This window comes from Barbus barbus (assembly GCF_936440315.1).
Source record: "Barbus barbus genome assembly, chromosome: 5".
NCBI classification, from domain to species: Eukaryota; Metazoa; Chordata; class Actinopteri; order Cypriniformes; family Cyprinidae; genus Barbus; species Barbus barbus.
In genome coordinates, this window is record NC_136733.1 from 13034841 (window position 1) to 13049018 (window position 14178).

At 38.0% G+C, this 14178-nt stretch overlaps 1 protein-coding gene across 1 annotated transcript in view; it reads right to left on the reverse strand.

The window, feature by feature from the left end:
* mast4 (microtubule associated serine/threonine kinase family member 4) overlaps positions 1-14178 on the reverse strand; it is a 122337-nt gene that overhangs the window by 28103 nt on the left and 80056 nt on the right. Inside the window, exon 5 of the mRNA XM_079417320.1 lies at positions 1567-1655. Coding sequence (XP_079273446.1) covers positions 1567-1655 — 89 coding nt within the window. The remainder of the gene's footprint in view (positions 1-1566; positions 1656-14178) is intronic.

Consider the following 14178-nt stretch of genomic DNA (forward strand, 5'->3'; position numbering starts at 1 on the left):
CACCGGTGTTGATAAAGAGAGGCCCCTAAGCTTTGCTGCTGGTGGATGCTCATTAGTGGTGACTCATTTACTGATATTCACAAACAACTGATAAACAGAGTCAGAATGAATTGAAAGTAATGCAAATAAGAAACTAATAATGATGTGGAATTTGCATCTTATTAGCTGATATGAGGTTTTCAATAGATGATGCCAATATCTACAAAGTGGCAGATTGCTGATATAGTGGCATAAATGCAATATATCATCTGATGTAGAGCCTGTGAGCTTGAAATATCACCTTCTGTCAGGTCTGTTAATATATTTCTACAATTTTGCAATTGTGATATGTCGACTTTATCTCCTGTGTCTGTTTTAAGTTACTTTTGCCCAAGCACCCACTTTGAACAACCTGCCAGTGATGTGCGTGTTCTTGTGTTTGATGAATAATACAATATATAAAAAATAATTCATACACATACAATATTTTTAATACAATACAATTGTATATGTATATAAAATGCTGAAGATATTTTCTTTTTTTTTTTACTTTTGCTCAGCAAATATGCATTGTCTTTTTTTTTTACTAATATGTACTTACATTTAAAGTAATTATTTGATACAATGCACACATTGCGTACATACGTTTTTATGTGTTTGTAGTTACAATTGAAAATATTGTCCTGTAATTACATCTGTGATTAATTTCAATATAGTACATACTGTTAATTAGTACTAGTAGTCCCTACTCCTACACCTTAATAATAGCCATACCAACAAACCTTTGCCATCACAGGAATATTGCATTTTAAAATATTATTAAAACAGAAAACAGTTATTTAATTTTAAAAAGTTAAATGAATAATATTTAAAAGTATTACCGTTTTTATTATATTTTTGATCAAATATATGCAGCCTTGATGAAAACACTATGTAAAACTCAGATCCCTAAAGTTCGATCAGTAATGTATAAAATACATTTATAAATGCATAATTCTTTATCCTCACATAATTCATGACTCAAGTCTATAAATTCTATGCTAAATGGTATCTGAGAGCATAAGATGTTATGATGCTATGATGTTATAATGCTAGCTGACCATGCCTCATTTCATGACTATAAAACTAAAGTGATGTTTAAATCACATTAATACACCGTAATTAAATCAACAGTAATGCTGAATGTTCTTTAAAGGTTTACAGTGCAGGGACAGCGTGTGCTCAGTCTGCAGAATGAGAGAGACAAAGACCTAGTGAGCAGCTCATGAATCAGACACAGGATCGCTGCTTGAACACTTTTTTCTGTAGTGCTTTATCGAGTTTTGTGGGCCTGGCCGCCTTAAAACAGACTGTTTCTGCGACACAGGTAAGTATAACACCATGCCCTAACCAGGTGTGAAGCAGCAGTTAAATAGATGCAGGCTAAGTAGTTTAATATAAAGAATATTAGAGCTTTTTTCACTATGGGTAGGCCTACACTGCAAAAATAAGAATCCAAGTATCACTTGGACAGACTCTAGACACCAAAACCATCAGTAATAACACACATGCACATACGCAAACAGACAAACACACTGAACTGGTTACCTGTGTGTGAAGACAGAGGCGAGTGTGGTCGAGGAAGGGCTGATGACTGCCCACTCCCTATCAGACTTTTTCTGTTGCTTGTTCTGCAGCTAGAAAAACAAACCAAAGCATTGTGTTTTGTGAGCAGACCACTGCAATAATAACATTGCATTACAGAAAAATGACAATAGCATTAAGGCAGGTGAGCCATTTTAACGGTCACACTGGCACAAAAAGAAAAACAAAGAGAGGAGGCATCAATACTTTAATTGTGGATCTTTTGCATCTGTCATTGTTTACATAAAATATCACTATAGATTTGAAAGTATCATTATAGATAACTGATTTTATGACCTGCATAGAAGTATATAGCAAATGTATATAATTTATTGCAACACTGCTCTGTCTGTCAAGTGCATGTTTACATAAAAAACTATGAAAAAAAACAGGGCAGTGAAGTGCAAGAGAGAACTATTATGGTATGTTTGATATTTCATTTTTGCAATGAAAGTGACAGGTTGAAAGGTGCTGCTATTTTTGTTGTTGTGTTTGCTTTACAAAATTAATTAATTAATTAATTGTTAATAATAGCCTACTACTGGTGTTACACTGCCATTTTGAATTTGAATTATTTACTTTTTTTAGCTAAGGAATAGTTCATTTTTTTTAATCATTTCTGAACATATAGAATATGTTTAAGACAAGTTTGTAAAATATTTTATATTACATTTTTTTCTGAAAATATATTAACCAAGTAATTTCAAGTCATTTTAAATGATCATGCTGACCACTTCATATGTGGTGCATTTAGAATAGAACTTTCTCTAATAAGATAAAAAATTATGTTACTTGAATCATGTTGTAGTTGCATATTTATGTTGACTAGTTAAAATAATAATGGCAAACATTCTAAAATATATATATTTTTTTATTTCTGCCATATCGCCCAGTCCTAAGTAATAGTTATGCTTTAGCAGCACAATAATAGAGGACAGGGTGAAATCCTAGAGGGGAATTGAACATGTGACTGTGGCCTCTTCTCTAGCCATTGATCCCAAAGCTGGTGTCTGAATGGCAGCTGGGTAGGCATCACAGACGACATTGCAAAGCCCTTGTGACCATCACCTCAGCAAAGAGACGGTGAAGAGCAGCTGCCAGTGAATCCATCACATTCATGGAGGTGTAAAAGGAATAGTTCGCCCAAAAATGATGTCTATCATCATCTACTCATAAATAAATAAATATATATATATATATATATATATATTTATTTTTTTGAGGAGCCCACAAAGTGATGTTAAACAGAATGCCCAGGCTGTTCTTTTGCATGGAATGCAACTTTTTGTGTGAACCATGACTTTAACAGTCTCTGTGATCGTTAATTTTCCTCTTGAAAACATGAATAATTTATTAAGGAAAAGGCCACGAGAAATAAGCGTTGGCCACAGCTTATTATGGGCAGGAAGGTTAAGACAGTTGAATATTCCAGTTAGAGAGTCACCACATTAGCTGAAAATGTGCATGATTTTAGTAAAACAACAAACACTTTCCAGCTTTTAGTGAACTAGGATGAGCTAGGCAACAATCTTAAGTACTCAAGCAAGACCTTCAATACTACCAGTAAAGAAGAATATGATTCATACAACATATAGAAACATAACAAATCACTGAATAATGTGACATTTGTCTACATATGCAAGAAAATCGAAAACAATTTAAGTAATTTTCCTGAACGCAGATGGAGAGGCGGATGACTCTAAAAGGGGGAAAAAAATAAATCAAATGTCAAGTAAGGAAAATGGTAATGAATCAAATAATAATTTTGAAGCACTTAAAAAGGAGCCATATCTTACATGTGTTTACCATTCTTGTTTTAATATTTTAACTAAACACAGATGCAATTTAATTTTAAATTTTTCACCTTCCATCTAACCCTTGGACTTTAGATATGTAGAGACATGTAATATGCAAGTATGGGCAGTCGTATGGTACTGTAGTGAGCTTATTGTTATGATGTTAAGATGTCGTAATAAGCTATTTTTGCAGTACATGGTTAACAGTATACCTTTACTTTAAAAGTGCAAGGAAAGTCTTGCCATGATATGACCCCTATAAAACAGGTACTGTAGCATGATTCAGAATAATATCTGGTTCATGAGCGCTCAATTAAAGAGGATCAGATTTTGCTATTTATACAGCTGCTACACACAGGCAGATTAGAAATGGACAGTGTTCAGCTCTACACTTCTTGCGTTATAGCTATAATCACTATACACTTGGCCAATAAAGCTCATTCTTCTTCTTCTTCTTCTTCTTCTTCTTCTTCATGAAAATGCAATAACTCTGCTACACTTGAAGGAAACCCACACAGAAATGACTAAGCAATGTAATAACTGAATCGAGTATCAGTCACAGTTTTTCCACTTGACAGCAGACATTTTGCTTTCGTCAGTGACTAATCATTCAGGCATTTACAGTCACCTTACAAAGGCTAATTGTGAAGCAGTCTCTTTAATGACCATTTTTATTAGCTTGGCCTCAGTGTTCTTGGCCTCAGTGGGTCCTTCCTTAAATTTATAAATGGACTTAAATCCATCATTGTTCTATGGATATAAATACAGTATTCATTAGATAAATGATAATTATATGAGGCTCAATTTATTAAGCACTAGCAAAACATCCAGTAATTTCACTTTTAAACATTGCCTGGAAGCACGATTTATGCAACTATATCTGTCCAGGTCATTCAATACAAAAATGAAACAAAAGAAACCTCTGATTATCTAACTTGTTTCAACACATGATAGGTTTTATTTGGCCAACACTTCAGAACACTGCAAATATTAGGTCCACTATTGTCAGATACACAAAGAGAGCTATAAAAACAAAAGCAAGAAGAGGTCAGAATTGATTAATCAAGGTCAGAACTATAAATTATGAAGATCTCTTTGGCAGATGGATACATCATGCATTTCGTTAGTATATACACAACATAAAATGTAGTTCTTATATTACTTAACTATTGAACACCGAAGGAATACACCGCTTTGCAAGTGGTGTAATGGCTGAGTTATTACAGATAAAGACATTATTCATTACTGAAACCTCCACCCAGTACAAACCAATAAACAGCACTGTGAAGAAAGCATAATCATATTTTATTTGCATGTTCTCCACAACTAATTTATTTCAACATAAATGATAGATTCAGTCTGATTTACTCAGCCTGATGATACTAATCGGATCATCTGTATCATCAATGGTAAAATAGGTCATTCCCAGGATTAAAAAGTGCGCAAGATGGAAATGCACAAGCAGTAATGCACATTAATGTTTGCTAGAAGAGATATCTACAGTATGGTTGGTTGGCCTTTTGGTGAAGGTTTGGACTTGTCACATGAGAAGTGAAAAGGATACGGTGCAACTTCAGCATTTCATGCGAGAGCAGTGTATCTGTCAAATAACATTGAGATGCCCAGGAGGATTTAGAGAACAATCCATTTTCCTCACGTTCAACATGCATATTTAGACAAATGCATGGTAATCACGCACGTATGTAAACATCTTTTGTGCCTGCTGCATGGACTGAACAATAACGCCCTGATTACAATCAAGAGGTTCTCCAGTTCAACATTCACAACGGAAATCTAACACAATAGAAAATACAGCACCTGCATTACCATATTGTTCTTGTCTAACCTCAACTGACTTAATCCTTGATAAAGGTTTACCACCTAAAAACCCAACGAAAGCAGTTACAAGCAATCAATTCGTTTACCTTTTGGAGCGCCGTAATCTTGCTCCACTAATAAAGTGAGGCATAGAAAAGTTGGAGAGTAGAGTCCATAAGCTGGAGTCGGACATTGTCCCAAAGTCATACCCCCAAAGTGCTCTGAGCTGTCTTGGAAAAGAGAGTGAGGAAAAATGCCTGGCTTCCACGAGAAGTAGGCACCCAATGCAAGAGTCCTGGGAGGTCCTCCCAGCGTGACGCTCTGTCACTACAGAGGTTCGTCCATGCACATCTGCTGCTCTCTGCAGCATACACAGGCTGTCAAGGGGGACACTGTGTCCTTTGAAGTGTCCTAAATCGCAGAGTGTGAAAGCTCCTCTGAGCTGTTTCCTATTCAGGTCATATCCGCTCCTGCTCGAATGCTGGGTGCCTCTGGGACAGAGGGACAGGACTGCTTCCAGCACGATGACTTTTTGTTTTGATGTTAAAGTCACACAGCTCTGCTGCTATCCCGTAGACTCATTGAGACTCAGGCACACTCCATATCATGTAACAGGCACCTACCGTACCACATCCTGAGGCGGGGAGGGGAGAGGAAAGGAAGGGAGGGGGGGCATGAGTCAGAGCAGCAATGCATCATCAGCAGACAACGCAGTGAATGCATTCACGGCTCTCCCAGTCTGGCCCCGCTCCAGAACTCATCGGACCATTTGAAATGGAAATGCACAGCTTTTCAACCATAAACATGTGCAAGTCCTGCACCCTGTAGCCAAGCCTCGTCACCCCTCTCCTTTTTTTTTCCTTCTCTGGACCTGTCATGAGAAGAAAACCACCCTCTCTCTTCCACTTCAGCACCTTTGATCTCCTCCTGGTCTGTTCTTCAATCTGCTCTTTTGGCAGGCAGGGACATGGAGAGGCCCAACCTCCCTGACACATGACAGATGAAGTCGGAGGGGTGGAATGGGGCCACTCGCCCTCGACAATTAGCCGTTGAATGCAGAGGGGCCGCTAGCCACTAAGGTGTGAGGCAAAGGATGTCACTATAAGTAGACAAGTTGGGACAAGCCTAAAACAGCATACGACTAAACTAGGCACGCAGACAACTAATCAAAGCTGAGAGTGCTTCAGATATGGACATAATCATAAGGAAGCTGGTCACGCATGAAGAGAGCAAAGTCTAGTTCAGTCATCTTACAACTTTAGTCTCATGACTTCTTATCTCTTCCTGCAAGGCCAGTGACCTATAGAAACTTAAATCTGGGAACAAGCCAAGCCTAGTGTCTTCTGTGTCAGCCTGTGCTCTATATCTGTATGCACTGTTTTTGGTTCATCCTCTCCAAATTGGAGCACCAAAAACAATAGCAGTGGTCTGATTCAACCAAGTGTAAGTTATCTTTTTTAACATATAAAGCTTAGAGTAGGGATGCACCAAATGTTCGGCAACCGAAATTATTCGGCCGAAAATCGCAAAAGACTGAATAACCGAAAAGACAGAATAAATTAAGACTAAACTATTTCTATCTAGTTCAGGTTTTGAGAAGGGAATTACGTCCATTGTCTTTTCTCGAATGGATTGTAATTCCCTTTATTATGGAGTTGAAGTTCGAGCACTTATGCGTTTACAGAAAATCCAAAACACTGCAGTAAAAATGATCAAGTCGGCAAAGAAATATGAATCTGTGACTCCATTATTAATTTCATTAAAGTGGCTGCCAGTACGACTTAGAATTATTTATAAGATCCTCGTACTTGTTTTTAAGGCCTTGCACAATCTAGCTCCTGTGTATTTGTCCGGTTTGGAGGCAATCTACACCCCCTCTAGATCCTTGAGATCAGAAAATCAACATCTGCTTTGCACTACCAGGACAAAATATAAACAGAGGTGACAGAGCTTTTTCTCGAGCAGGCCCTAAATTGTGGAATGACCTCCCTCAATCTATTCGATCTGCCAAATCCTTACCCATGTTCAAAGCTATGTTAAAACAACATCTTTTAGATTCAAATGGAGAGCATCTTTAAATGGTGTGTTTTATGTGATGTGGATGTGTTTATTTCTGCTATCTTCTTGTGTTTTTTTAGCTTGTGATTGTGAAGCACTTTGGGCAATGTGAGTTGAATGAAACTGTGCTATATAAATAAACAAACAAAACAAAACAAATTGTACCGAACAATGACGTGGCGCGATCAAATAGAGGCACGCGCTAATGCAGCAAACATGTCTTCAGTGTAGAAACATTTAAAACGGTCTGAGAAAGACGCAAAAATCATTATAAGCACCGACAGCGAGAGACTGTTTAGTACTGCATGGTTAGTACTGCATGTCTTCGATGAGAAGAGGAAGAGGTGGTTGTTGCTGGTTACTGTATGATGACTGAAATGGCCTTATAAAAATAAATTAAATGCAGGCTGTTATGCTTTTTAATACACGCATGAATTGCATGTATTCTGACAGCGCTGCACGAACTAGCGGCACTATCTGCTCGTTAGCCAAAATACGTAGGGGAAAAACATGAAAAACCATGTTCGGTATTCGGCCTAGTGTTTCATTCTCATTTCGGTGCATCCCTAGCTCAGAGTATACCTTCCTTGTCCGCATTCTGCTTTGGCTTGCAGAAAATCTATGTGACATCATTTTATCAGTACAGTCTGCTGATATCTGTGTGCACTGTCTGTGCGAAGCCCGATTACTGTGACCATGTAGTACAAGTGATTTGAGGGCCTGAAAAGAAAGATCCACTAGATCCATCCACACTCCGGAATGAAGTGAACGCACTGTGTAATTTTTCATATTTTTCAGAAACCATGCGTATGGATGTTCTGTAATGTAGTCATGACCTCCTTATCTAAACAGTTTTCACAACTATCGTGTGTAAACACCAACTAATCAAACTAGTTCAAACAGCTCAATGACCCATTTCATCAGCAAGCCAAACAGACTTACTTGATAAGCAAAGGCAGATTGGCTGTGCTGTTCAGTTTTGTTTTGTTTTGTTTTTTAATGTAGAATTCTAGAACAGGCCACAAAGCATATAGCAACAAACAAAAGGAAGCTTCAACAAAATGTGATGATTGTCAATTTTCACTTAAGAAATGAGTGTTAGATTCAAGCAATCAATAGTCATGTTTATACCTGGCCTTAAAACCTGTCCTGAATGATCCAATAACAAGAGTTTGAGCTAAGACACTTTGCTCAACAACATGCATCTCAAATGAGTCTCCAGTGACCATTTGTGATCAGATTTCAAAAGGAAGGGGTTTCTGATTTTGTGACTACACACATTCACTGTCAAGAGATCCAATGCATGTTCATAAAGCACAGTCACCACACTTGCTTCAAAGTATTAATATAATATAATATACAAAATATATTTATGTATTTTTAAAGGCACATGCATTTTGTGTAAACTCATCATGAAATGTACTCTAACCTATGAAACCACAATCTTTTCCAGTTGTTAATTCACTGTTATCAAGTCTAAAAAGCATATTATTCAAAAAGTCTTGCTTTCTCAAAAATGCTTCCTTTGTTTTTGCCGTAAAAGTAATCGCCGCCACAGTTCCTCATTTTTAATCTTTTGAAATGACCTGGATTCCACCAGAAATGGTGCAGAGCTCTTTCCACCAAAATGTTCAACGGCCAAAGCAGCAAATCCTATTTATCACATAAAAGAGGGCGAATGAGAGACTCACCAAAAAGGTTGGGGGAAGGGGGTGAATATAAGAACGTTATATAAGCACAAGAAACAAAGCTATTCCCCACAGTTTTAGACAATAAAATCGCATTCAAAGATTTCAAACGTAAAAATAATAAAACTCAAGAGGTAAATGAATAAAGACCCTGTGTCGTTTCGATCACTGAACTCCATGCTTTCATTTTCAGTGGCGGAACACAGAGCCTTGAACACGGTAAGCCTCAAAACAAAATGGCTATGTAAAAGAAGCACGCGCTTACCTCCAAAAATGAAACGCGTGCAGCGGGCTGCATGGGCTGCAAGGGCTTGTAGGAGTTGGGCTCAAGCTTCGTGGAGTGAGGCTGGAAGTCAAATTGAGTTTTGTGAATGTTCATAATGGACAAGAACAGTCTCTCTCAGGATGTAGCTTTTGAAGTTGAGAGCTTATATGAGTGCAGAGACATACACAAACTGGCATGCATTAACCACAGAGCAGCATCATGCATGACCATTGAAGGCATTTCGGGTAAGACGCCGTTTTGTGAAGGGGTTGCCACAACAATGTTCTATTTCATTCCATCGCCTATGCATGAAATGGTTTTTTATTGTATACTTGTTGATATTATAGAGACTGGCCACAAGTCCCAATTTAATTAACATTAAAACATTCACAAAAATAATTGTTAATCTACAAACATCATGCGTTTATCAAACATTGCTTTTGCCGAGAAACAAAGCATGTCAGGTGAAACTGCTGAGCTGACATGTCCAGGAGATACGCATGTATTTGTATCCTTAGCAACAGCAGCCATGATGCAACACCTGATCACAGCCGCAAACATGCATCTCTTGCGACCCCTGTAAACAAAAACAAAGGAGTCTCATCTTATCAAAACATCAATGGCCAATCGAGTATGACGAGAGATTAACTGTTTACGTTGCTGCACCAAACACTACAGTATGGTGGCGTCTTTGACCTGCTAACAGGTCGACAACAAACAGGCCTTCTGTAGGGGATTCAACCAGTTAATTTAATAAGCGATGGTGATAAAAAGCTACAGTATAAATGCTGCAAGAGGAGATGTCTGCGTAGCAAAACAGAAAGGCAGGTCACCCATCTGCTGCGCAAGTCCTTCTGGCTCTAATCTGACAAGCCATGGCTACAAGATGATCCTGTATTGATCTAGCATCATCGTTTTTTATACAAACATGAGCCCGTTCCATAAAAATCAAATGCAAAGCTGCCGCAAAGGGACACTAGCTGGATCAACACAAGCTAGCAAACCTATATTTACCCTTCAACACATGACGCAGATGCTGCTACTGTGGTAATGCTGCACTGCTCGGCTCAGATGTGCCGTCACCACTACAGCGACAGACACACTGCAGATAAACAGTCTGCTGTCGCTGTCATCTCAGCCAGAGAAGACGTGAGAGAGAAGGGAAAATACTCACTCCAATGTCAACCCCGGAATCCTCAACCTCTCCCGCTGGGCTTTCATGGTCGTGCTGCACTCGTTCACTCTATTGTGTACATGATATATTCATGCCGCTCGTCTGCCCGCACCCCTATGCACTGACAAAGAGCCAAAGCCAGGCTCTGGTGCAGAGAAAGCGGCTGAGAGCTGCTCACAGGGGAGGAGTAGATACTAGGGACCCAGCGCTCTGAGCTGTTCAACTTCCACCCGAGCTGTCAGATGTGATCATCAACTGCCTGTGGAGGGCAGGGAGGCTGGGCGACAATGCTTTTCCCCTCCCCTGTCGCTTACGCACCAGCACTAAACCGATCTAACGCCCCTCCTCCACTGAGGAAGGAGACTTACGTCAGCAAATCACAGTCAGAGGAGTCTACAGTACATGCAGCACTTCCTAACTGCAGCAGGGCTGTTGACCATCATTCACAGTGTTGGTGTTTTTCCCACATTACACTGCAGCATAACTGTCAATGTTCAAAATAAAGGTGTGAAATAAGCAATAAATGCCTCAAGAGAGAACCCAAGAACAAGACATGATGACACCTCAGAGTTTGCAAAGGCAAACAAAAAAATTCCCATAGATAAGAGAGAAGAATTTAAGCAAATCCTTAACCCAAAGTATTAATCTGGTGTGTAACTCATCCAGCACAGCTGCTACAGATATACCTAAATCATGTGCTGTTATTTCTCTAAGCAATAAGACTTTTGGTTTTACCTGCCAGATAATAAAAAGGGCAAGAAAATTCCACAGACTTCAATTGAAGGAAGGACTTGAGCTATATTTAGTATCATAGAGATTTGGATGTGGGAGTTTATAACTTGGACTAGCATTAAAGTGGACAAACTAAAACAGTTCAAATGAACATTTTCATTATTTAAAATAAAGCTTAAAATAAAATACAAATATTAGACGTTTAAACAAATATATGCCGTCTTGCCGACAAATTGAAAAAAGTTTAACTTTCAAAACAGTGGTCCTCAAATAGCGGACACTCCAATTCTTGACCCTAGCTTGGTTCGTAGGTTTCGTTGATTCCTAAATGGCCTATGAGACGTATTTATAGTAGCGACATTTTTACGGTTTCCACAGTTCAAAGTGAGCAGCGCATCAAAACCACAGAGCTGTACAAACCACAACTGCTCAGGGTTGTACAACAGTAGCAGAAACACAGTGAACAGCAAAATAAATATAGATAAATAAAAATAAATAAATAAAATGTAGATGGCAAGAAAAGAAAACTAAAACTTTAGAATTACTAATCAATTATTAGTTTTCTGCTTGATGAGAGCGAAAGCATTTTGATTATTGTGCATTGTTTTTAGTAGATATTTAATTTAAACAAAACAAAAATATCATCTAGACTTCAACAGGAAAACCCTAGACATCGTACAGTATCTTTTCTCAGTCATATGGCCTCCTGCCATAGGTACTGAAACGTAAAATAGCCTGATGAAATATTTTATCTTACCTTTTAATATTCATATCTTATTGGGGTCAACTGATTAAATATTTTATGATTTTGTAAAGACTGATCATCTTGGAGCTTTAATTGAATACCTCTGCTTTAAGGAATATGACAAAACATCAATTTTCTAGAATGCCTTGAAAATAATTTTGTTATTATGATACATGGAGAATATTGCACTAGTCTGTACCAGACACTGAGTTTCACTGGGGACAAAGGTGCTTGGAGACCGCTGCTATAATGAGCTCAAGATTTAACAAGCAATTTAACCCGAGTTCCGCTAAAGACCTGCTAATTAAACTCATAAAGCCGGGAAAGGCATCAGACCTGAAACCACATGTGTCCCTCTGCTTAGCAACATCAATATGCTCTAGTAAAATGAGAGACATATTACTCAAAACCCTAGATGATGTAGGAAATGGCTAAAAAGATGAAGACATGCTGTAACACTTGCTGTGATCAATGGGAGAAAAAATGGCTCTGGCATACTTTAAAACATTACTAACCAAGTACTAAAACATCATGTTTGAATACATACATCACATTTGAAATGCACTTTGAAACAAGGGTGCCAACAAAATTAAGAAGATCATTACTAAATCTGCCAAAAAAAAGTCTCTTTTATGGGCACAAAAACCTATTCACTTACACTCTCACAGGTGCACATAAAAGCTGGATTTGCATGTGTTCTTTGTACTTTCTGCAATATGTGCTTGAGTGCAATACGGAGATTACTGTAACGCTGGACATCTTCGGCGTGATCTATTTTTTTTTTTTTTTTTAAATGCACACTCAAGTTCTCATGTCAACAACAATCTTTCAAACGCTCAGGCAAACAACAGGATGAAGATTTACATTTAATCATTTAGCAATTTAGCAGATGCTTTTATCCCAAGCGACTTACAAATGAGGGCAATAGAAGCAATCAAAACAACAAAAGAGCAACAATATAAGTGCTGTGACAAGTCCAGGTTTAGTTTAACAGTACAGAAAGCAAGGTTTTTTTTTTATAATAAATAAATAGAATAAGACGTTCATATAAAAGATGGCATAGATAGAGCTTTCCAAAAATACTTTTTTTATTCAAAATCACTGGACTATAAAAAGCTTTGGTTTCTATCCAAACACCTTCATCAGTTCTAAAAACAGGAAGTAACTCTGGCTAATATATCCACAAAAGTCACATGATCAACAGACCTATAGGAGGTCATATGACTACTAGATTAAATGTGTAACATGCCAGAGTAGATGGTGTTACAGCTCATGATGGTGCCTTGCAGCATCGTGGCACCGTTTCCAGCACAGCATCATAGGCGTGGGACAGATGATGTCTCAAACTTTTGTGAATATATTAGCCAGAGTTACTTCCAGTTTTTTCAACTGATGAAGGTGTTTGGATAGACACCGAAACATCCTGTTAAGCTTTTTATAGTCCAGTGATTTTAATAAAAATTTAAGCTTTGGAATGTTTTAACACCTGGATGGTTTAGTGATGAATCTACATAGACAGACTGCTAAGCAATTTGGCGAGGAAAGCCTGAAAGTTGTGCGTAAGTATGAGAAGACAATAAGAAAAGTGGCGGATTATAGGAATCATGTACGCTTCAATTTGAGATGCAGACATCTCATTATACCTATATACAAGTTTATATCTGAAGTCATCTTTAAAAGGACAAAGAGCTACAGCTATATTGCAGACGGCACAGAAACAACTTCAGAATGAAAGGATTTGACAAGTTCATTTCACCCTTGAAGCTTTGACTGTAAAGGATCAACAGTTACATTTGGCTTTGAAATTACCAGAGGAAATGTTTCAGAAGGTGAGAGATTTTGTCCAGCATGCAACTTGCACAACATAAGAGGTAAGGAGAGGCAGACCAAAACGTTTGCTTTGTTGACATCGGATGTTTCTAAGAGACTGAGTACGAGGCGAGTGGTCCCACTTTATTTTAAGGTCCAATTCTCGTAATTAATTCTAATTATTGCTTAGTAAGGTAGTTGTTAAGAAAGGGTATTGTGTAGATTAGGTATGTAGAATATGGTCATGCAGAATATGTGCTTTATAAGTACTAATAAATAGCCAATATTATATTAATGCATGCTAATAAGCAACTAGTAAATAGTGAGAATTGGTCCCTATACTAAAGTGTTACCAGAGTACTAGTGATAGAGGATCAAGTGTAGATAGAAGAGATGTGTCTGCTCGGATCGAGTTGGGCAGGTCATTCTACCAGCAGGGAACAATTAAGGTAAAAGTCTGTGAAAGTGATTTTGTGCCTGTTTGGGATGGC